General features: G+C 39.6%; 1 protein-coding gene across 2 annotated transcripts in view; it reads left to right on the forward strand.

Moving 5' to 3' along the window:
- Nelf-E (negative elongation factor E) overlaps positions 1–8,937 on the forward strand; it is a 585,662-nt gene extending 576,725 nt beyond the window's left edge. For both annotated transcript variants that reach the window (XM_068373903.1, XM_068373902.1), the window contains exon 7: positions 8,786–8,937. In XM_068373903.1, the coding sequence (XP_068230004.1) occupies positions 8,786–8,862 (77 nt within the window). In that variant the 3' untranslated portion in view covers positions 8,863–8,937. The remainder of the gene's footprint in view (positions 1–8,785) is intronic.
- Positions 8,938–9,379: the final 442 nt, after the last annotated feature.

Genomic DNA, 9,379 nt, shown 5'->3' on the forward strand with positions numbered 1-9,379 from the left:
GCCAAACGTACTAGTTGCAATGGTAAATATGGTGCTGGATGGCCCCACCATCAAGAATCAAAGCCATTCCTCTTCAACACAAGCAGCTCTTTCCATTGCGCAGCTTCTCAAGTTCAACAGTGTCAAGCAAAGTCGGAAGCAGGGAGCAACCAAGACACAGGAGCCTCCAGCTGTCAGACACAGTACGTCTCAAGAAACTCCTCTTCCAACCTATGTTGGGCTGATGCTGTATGCTGAAACACGCAAGAGAGGACTTGTGGACAAGCTCTTCTCTCTGGGCCTAAGCATCTCATATGACAGAGTCCTACGTCTTTCTGCCCAGATGGGAAACAGCGTGTGTCAGCTGTACCGCATAGAGGAAGTGGTCTGCCCGCCTACCCTGCGTAGCAATGTGTTCACAACTGCGGCTGTGGACAACATTGACCACAACCCAAGTGCCACCACAGCCAAGAATTCATTCCATGGAACAGGAATCTCGCTTTTTCAACACCCAACGTGTGCAGATGAGGGAGTGGATCGTAGCATTGCTCTCACTGGGCGTGATACTGGATCAAAGACGGTTGAGCCTCTACCAGAATATTACACGGATGTACGTCCTGTTGCTTCTTCTGTCAAAGGGCAAATGATCCCAGCTACTTCTGTGACCTCTCTTAGACGCCACAACTGTGAGCAGCACATAGAAGATGAGTATATGTGGCTGGAGAACACGAGAAGTGTTCTCAAAGATGATGTTGAGGCCTGTGAAAACACATCATGGGCTGCATACCAAGCAAGGCACCAAGATCCAAAGCAACCAGTCATCACACCAACGTCCCTGCTTCCCTTGTTCCAGGAGAGTGCTCACACTGTGGCAATGATCAGACACTCTATTGATGTAGTCAGGAGTGCAGTTAAACATCTCAACCCAGGCCAAACTCCAGTTCTGACTTGCGACCAGCCACTATTCACTCTAGCAAAACAGATCCAGTGGAAGTGGCCAAACACATATGGAGAAGACCAACTGGTGGTGATGTTTGGGGGGTTGCATATTGAGATGACGGCACTGAAGACCCTGGGTGACTGGTTGCAGGGAAGTGGGTGGACCCAAGCACTGGTACAAGCAGAGATCACAACTGAAGGAATAGCAGACTCATTTCTTCGAGCAGCTCACGTCACACGCACCAGAAGAGCACACCAAGTCACAGCGGCTGCGTTGTATAATCTCCAACGGCGTGCCTATGACAAGTACAGCACCACCAATACAGAAGATGATGAGCACCCTGAAAGCTTCGAAGACTGGTGCAGTCAGAGAGAACAGAGTTATCCGCAGTTTCAGTACTGGTCAACAGTCTTGGCACTGGAGCTGTCCACTCTGATCTATGTGCGATCTCTGAGAGAAGCCAATTTTAGCATGTACGTGGATGCTCTGACAGAACTGGCTCCGTGGTTCTTCGCACTAGACCACACGAACTATGCCCGATGGATACCAGTGCATCTACGGGACATGGCAGAACTGGCAAACAAACATCCAGACGTCTTCACAGAGTTTAGCAAGGGACACTTCACAGTCCAGAAGACCAAGAGGATCTTTTCAGCAATCCCTCTTGACCAAGGACATGAGCAGAACAACGCGTATGTCAAGGGTGATGGAGGAGCCATCGGCCTCACAGACAATCCAACTGCACTGAGGCGCTGGATGGTTGCCGGACCGGAGGTTGCTAGAGTGATTGTGGAATTTGACGACTTCAATCTGCATCCACACGATCAAGAGGAGACACGTCACCACGAAGAGACACCAAGTGTGCAGAACACTTTTGCCAGAGATGTGCGCTCACTCGTGGCCGTCATTGAAGAGCTGGGCAACCCTTTCGAGGAGGACAGTCAGGACTTGCTGGTTCTCGACACAAAGGAGATCGCAGACCCTGCAGTCATAGAAACAGTCCGTAATGCCAAGCAGATTGGCCAAGACCAGTTTGAAGCATTCTCAAAGGAATGCATCGTGGACAGAACCAAGTCCATTGAGGTGGCAATCCACCGGAACAAGCTACCACTGTTTGCGACCAAGAGAGGACCCAATATACCCAAAGGAAAAGAACAGGTCAAAGCCCGTGCTCCCTCCACCAACAGACTGGGGCTGGCATCGGAGTGATGATGGGCTCTACACACCACTCTGGACCACACTCCCTGAGGCATCCAAGGCCTGCTATGAGCTGGTGTCTTGCGGATGCAAGAAAGGCTGCAAAAACCGCTGCAAGTGCAAGAACGCTTCACTGCAATGCACTGGTCTATGTTTCTGTGAAGGCGAATGCCAGTAGATTGGGACAGAAAACTTGCTAACCAACATTATGATCTGTAGACATTCATAATTCTGGTGACCAGATTTGAAAAGTTCGGAATCATAATTAACATAGTGTGGCAAAATCTACGTTATTGTATTACATGTATGTACTGCAGGATTACACAAGTACTGTGCCTAGAGACTGGGCTTTTGGTCGACTATATAACTACAATCTGACCATACTGTAAACTTCCCGTACTCTGTGTATTATTTTGACTAGCAATTTTGCCAGCAATTTGAAATAAAAAAGCAACTTGAGCAATTAAAGTGTGTTCCTGAAATCAGGTACTGGTTATTAGAGGTATTATGTCATTGAGTATTGAAATCTTCATCAAATGTCCACTTTTTCCACAAAATGGCGGCCAGTTTGGGGGCCATTTTTGAGAAGATTCATCTAAATATCTGTTAAACATTTATTGATGTTAATTCTGATGTAAAAAAAGGGAATTTTGGCCCATCTAGCACCAAACTAACGACACATAATGAAGTCTATGTAATGACGCTAATGTTAAATGGCAGCCATTTTGAACAATGGCCGCCATATCTTCCTAAGGGCTAATCTTGAATGCCTCCATATCCAAAAATGTTTAGAATATATTAATCTACATGTGTGCCAATTTTGGTGCTTTTAGACCAATTTGAACAATTGGTCTGCTATGCCGCTGTACTAAACCCAAGACAGTGGAAGACCAAGGTACAGAAGCTATGGCACTACCCAAGACTAGAGAACAATGGTTTGATTTCAGAAGAGCTACTTGCCATAGCTAAAGTCTCTTATACCCTTACCAGGAGGAAAGTGGCCACTGAACAATTACAGTGCAGTAGTTAACCCCTTGGGTGAGAAAAAAATGATTGGTGATCTCAGTGTTGTCAAGTGTATGAGGACAGGAGTGAATGGTTAAAGAATAGGCCAGAATATTCAGCGTATGCATACACAGAGGGAAACTAAACCGTAACCAGAGCAAAGGATCCAATGTAGTAGTGTCTGGCCAGTCAAAGGACCGAATAACTCTCTAGCAGTAGTATCTTAACAGGTGGCTGGTGCCCTGGCATACCTACTAACTACAAAATAGATATAGATGCACAGGTGTAAGTTGAACCCACCTATTAGGACTGAGACCAAGAAACTATGGAATCATCCTCCCCAATCCAGTAATAAAGGGCTTCCGGCCAGAAGACGAGAGTCGTACCCTAAGCATTAGATCCCCTTGGATTCTCAAGACCCAACTATTGAGAATACGTAGTTCCACCAAAAAGGTCCAAACCATCTTCGGGCTGGCTGACATCATCCAATACTCTCACATATAGCTTTGAATGCAAATACCTCTCAACAGTGATACCTCCTACCAATCATCAAAGCAGGTAGCAATATCGGATGTAGAAACATCCACACCAGAAGCAATAACGGATGGTAAAACATCCACGTCATCAGAAAAATAATAAATATATATATTTACACACACGCATATATATATATATATATATATATATATATATATATATATATATATATATATATATATATATATATATATATATACAGTATATGCATGTATTTATTCATAATTGGTACAGTGCAAATTTGTTCTCTAATGTGTGATGCCTTATTATTTTCAAGTAAGTGAATCGAAGAAATACAAACCAAACATGGTTTTTTTTTATGGATTCTGCTGACAAAGACACCCCCCCCCCTTCCCTTTCCCTGGATATGCTGACTTGTCCCCGGCACTGTTGACTACCTATAGTAGTCAATTAAGAAAATTCTGTTTACCACCAAGGAACTAACAGGGACCGCTCTTCAAATGCTCAGAAACTAGATGGAAATGTAAAGAAATTAAAGTTCATCCACATATATGATATGCCAATAAATTGCCATTAGGAAGCATTGTAGATGACTTTAAAACCTTATGGTAAAATTCATGAAATAAGTGTAAATTTCAAAGAAAATAATGAGAATGGGAAGTATGGATCTCCTTCAGTAATCATGAGGAAGCTTTCAAAGCAGTCTGAGATTTCCAAAATAGAAATTGATAATCATGAGATTACTGTACTGGTACATTATGCAGTGCAGCTCCTGGAAATATGGTTGTATATTGCCTCAGTGACTGGTGTCAGAGTGAGTGTGCTGACACCAAAGTAAATCCGATATCGAAAAGAAAGCCTAAGCCACCTATGGGGCTAATAGCGACATGTAAGGCAGAAGACTTTAATTACTTTAACTTTAGTAAGATATACAAAGGCATTTCTTCTCAAATCTGCTAAATCTCTCGGAGATTGTTTCATTGTCGTACCATGACTCATGTCCATATAGTAGCACCAATCTCACTAAACTGATATACAGTCTGATTTTTATATGTAATTTCAGGCGATTCAATTTACAAATTTTACTTAACCTAGCTATTGTCTGATTTGCTTTTTCAATCTTTCACTAAACTAATTCCAAAGACCCTGTATTGGAGATCATAGTTCTTAAATGCTTAAATGATTCTACCTCATTAATCCTTTCTCCTTCCAATGATATTTCATCTTACATTGTATACTCTGTTCTCATCATCTCTGTCTTTCTTCTATTTATCTTCAGCCCAACCTCGTGTGATATTTCATGCATTCTGGTAAGCAAGCATTGCAAATCCTGTGGTGTTCTGCCAACAAGGACATCATCATCCGCATACTCTAGGTCTGCTAAATTCCTATTACCAATCCAGTCCAATCCTTCTCCCCCATCCCCAACTGTTCTATGTATTACAAAATCCATGAGGAAGATAAACAACATAGGTGACAATGCATTCCCTTGGAGTACTCGAGTGTTCACTGGAAATTCATTTGATAAGACTCCATTAACATTAACTTTGCACCTACTATGCTCATGAACAGACTTCAAATTTACATATTTAAAAGGAATTCCATAATAACGCAGGACTCTCCACAAAATTGGTCGGTGCACACTATCAAAGGCTTTTTCATAGTCCACAAATGCTGTCAAAAGGGGATTTTTATATTCCATGCATTGCTGTACAACATGTCTCAAAATGAAAATTTGGTCAGTGGAACTTCTACCTTTTCTAAATCCTGCTTGTTCATCTCTCAGCTTTTCATCAATCTTACTCTCCAGTCTCTTTAGAATAACCATACTATATAATTTCATAACAACTGACGTAAGTGTTATGCTTCTGTAATTATTGGAATCAGTCAGGTTTTTTTTTTTTCTTTTTTGCTATTTTCACCAACACTCCAAATTCCCATTCATCAGACTTTGCCTCTTCATGCCACATTCTACAAAATAATCTTGTAAGTAGTCTGGGAGTTACTTTATTTTCGACCAGTATCATCTCGGCAGTTATTCCATCGTATCCCGGGGCTTTCCATCACTTAAGTTTTTTTAGGGTAGCTTCGACTTCAAACACACTGAATTCATTCATAGCCACACTAAGGTCTTCATCAGCTTCCCGTATATCAATCAGATTATTCCCTTCATATCTCCTATTCATAACCTCACTAAAGTGTTCCATCCAACATTATCTTTCTTCATCTTCTGTTGCTATAACAGACCCATATCTCTTTTTGATGGGGATATGCTTCGTCTTTTTTGCCCCAGTCGAGATTTCGTTAATAATTCTATGAGCAATTCTTACACCATAGCCAGTTCCTGAATTCATAGCATAGTCAGTCAGCCTCATCTGCTTTACTGTCTAAATATTCTCCAGTCATTCCTGGCTTTTCTTTTGACCTCACTATCAATACTGGAATACTTAGCATGCTCTACCTTGTAATTTTCATTACTTCCTCGATAACTTTCAACAATCAATTTCTGTCTCTGTCTCCTTTTTATAGTATCCAAAGTATTGTTTGATATCCATGTCTTTCTTCTTGTAACTGCATATCCCAAGACTTCACTACCAACTGACTGATATATGTTCTTAATATCACACCATTCCTCATTAATTGCCTGTTCTTCGTATCTGCAAATCGATTCCTACTTTCAATTACAAATGTTTCTCTGTGCTCTTCCTCTAAAAGCTTAGTTGTATCAAACCTGGTATTCTATCTATCTTTCTGTTGTGTACTTTCAGTTTTAATTTCAGTATGACAATAAGGAGCTGGTGATCACTACCAATATCTGCTTCCTCTATAGCTTCTTACATTTCTCAGAGTTCTCCTCTCTTTATTAATGGCAATGTGATCTATCTGACTTTTGTAATTGCCACATAGTGAAGTCCATGTATACTGGTGGATGTTCTTGTGTTGAAAAAAGAGTACTTCCAATGACAAGATTGTTTGCTGAACAGAAACTTAATGAAATGTGCTCCATTTTCATTTGCAACCTCGCCAAGACCCTCGACACCCATCACATTCTCTGTCCCTTGATTATTTCTTCCAACTTTAGCATTGAAGTCACCTATCACAATGCTATGCCCGTGACTGGGGGCCATTCTTTCATTTTCTCTTTCCATACTCTGACCAAATCCATAGAGGATTCATTAAAAGATAGCCAGTTCCTTGGGATGCGCAGTCCATGTTAATTCCAGCAAGATCATCCACCAGGCATTAGGAGTAGAATCCGAAAAGATGTCTTGTCTATTACTTTAAAGTCAATCCGTCACCCTGCTGCCAGTGACTTCATTGAGATTTAGGGGGTCATGTCCTTCACCCAAAGTTTTCGTTATTCCACTAGGTTTCTCATCCTCGTATATAACCAATGACAAACAGGGATTGGTAAGATATGCCACATAGCACGGTTATATATCACCTAGCATGGTTATATACCGCTTAGCATGGTTATTATTCTGCTTAGCATGGTTCTTTACACCTTTTTTAAAACTTTTAAATGCCCTATTTCAGCTTTGCTGTTATCCTCATATAGTAAAGAATTCAGGTTTGTATGTTTAGGAAAAATACAAATTATTTTTAAAATTTGTCGTGTTACATTGTAATTGATACAATGCTACTTAGCCTTAATAGGAGCATTTAAAAATTATTAAATGAATACTACAGAAATATTTATAGATATAAATTATGTTACCTACTTTCTTAAAAAGGAAAGTCACAAAGAAGTTGGTTAGAATGGTTGAGATGATGTATAAAGGAATAGGGGCAAAATGAATAACAGCTGTTGGGAACCAGAAACCTTTGAAGTTAATGCAGGATCACACCAGGGGTCAGTATTAAGCCAATTTTTATTTGTGGTGGTCATGGATATGCTAAGTGAAGAGATCAGAAATGGAGAATTGTGGAAGTTGCTATATGCAGGTGATTTGGTGATTACCAGAAAATTAAAAAGAATTACAGAGAATGGTTGTAGAGTGACAAGAGACTTTGGAGAGGGGTGGCTTGAGAGTAAATGTGGAGAAGACTGAAGCTATGGTGAGCAATGAGGAAGGAAGGGACATGATAGCTATGCATGAAAGTAGAGACTCGATTATAAAACAGGTGGAACAATTTAGATAAATACTTGTGATCTACTATAAGACAGGAGTTAGGATGTAAGTTTGATGTTGAGAATAGGGTAAAAGCAGCCTTGGAGAAGTCGGAGTGGTATGTGATGATAATATGATATGCCAATCAAGCTAAAAGTCAAGATCTATAGCATAGTAATAAGACCAGTGTTGATTTATGGATTGAAGACATGGGCTCCAAGACAAAAAGGGGAAGCAAAGTTTGAGACAACGTAGAAGTGAATGCCGAGATAGATTATGGGAATGCACTGCTTGAAAGATGAGAAAAAGAAGAATGCAGCCATAATAAAGATTATAGAGGTGACAAGAGTTTCACTACTGTGATGGTGTGGGCATGTGTTGAGGATGAATGGTGGGGAGGGAGGAAGCAGGGCTTGGCAAGAACCTGTTATGAAGAGAAATCAAGATGGAGGCAAAGAAGTAGATGGTGAAACAAGGTGAAGGATAATCTGGAGAGAAGTTTGGTGGAAGAGGATGCCAGTGATAGAAGGCGTTTGAGAGAGCACATCAGGCAACTGACCCTTTACTGTAGGGATAACGGTGGGAAAGAATAAGAAGATTCACTTTCTTGAAGACTGATCAAGAGGCAATAGCCATTACCTTAAGTATCTATTTAAAGTAATTTATATGTCTTATAGATAATGAATATATTCCCTTATAGGTATCTTCCTCCCAATATCTTGAAATGCCACAATTGTTATACAGTACAGGCATTGAGTCTTGATTGGTGGACAATTGGCAATACTTTTCCTTGTTTGAGGGATATCTTACTAACCATAATTCACAGCTTCTCCTGTTTTTTAAGGCTATCATAACTTGAGATAGTTGCACCTAATCAGATGAGTTTTGTATGTATGGAACATGAAAACCATTTACAAGTTTACTCATTTATTTTTATTTTCCATAATATCTTTTACAAATGTTTTACAAACCATATTCATTATTTAAAAAGTAATAAGGGTAAAAATTACATACATTTTAATTGTTATTAAAATTTTGAAATTTCACTCCACAGCTGCCAGCCATTCACAGAAAGGCTCCCATAAAGACAAGAGGGATCTGGTTGCATATGATGTTGACTTCTTTGGGTAAACATAAGGTGGTAATAAGTTTATAAGTATTTAAGTCAGTATTGTATCTAAAAGCACAAATACATTTTACCCATTATTTTTTTTTATTAAAACCTATATGTAAATTGATTAAAGAAAATTAGGTTTAAGAACTTACTGTTTTGTTCTTTGAATTATACTTACGAGATTCCGATTACAGTGTATAGTAACTGGTTTCTAGGAGTGCAAAGTAAGCTATTTAATTCCAAATTGGGCTTTTAATTTTAATTTTAGCTATTAGAACAACCAGATGTCTTGATCTGGAGGGAACATTAGTTATTTTGTTTTACATAAATTGTATTCATAAAATCATATGCTGTATCTTAGGTAAAAAATTTTACATTTACATAAAAGACTTGATAATTATTTTTTAAACTGCCCTTGTCACTAATTTAGGTAGAGAAAACACACTTAAATTTCAGTTCCAAAAGGGAAATTATTAATGTGCCATCTTGCATTCTACAGCACTCGCTTTATTACTAAACAATTTACAACTCTCA

This window comes from Palaemon carinicauda, chromosome 5, assembly GCF_036898095.1.
Source record: "Palaemon carinicauda isolate YSFRI2023 chromosome 5, ASM3689809v2, whole genome shotgun sequence".
NCBI classification, from domain to species: Eukaryota; Metazoa; Arthropoda; class Malacostraca; order Decapoda; family Palaemonidae; genus Palaemon; species Palaemon carinicauda.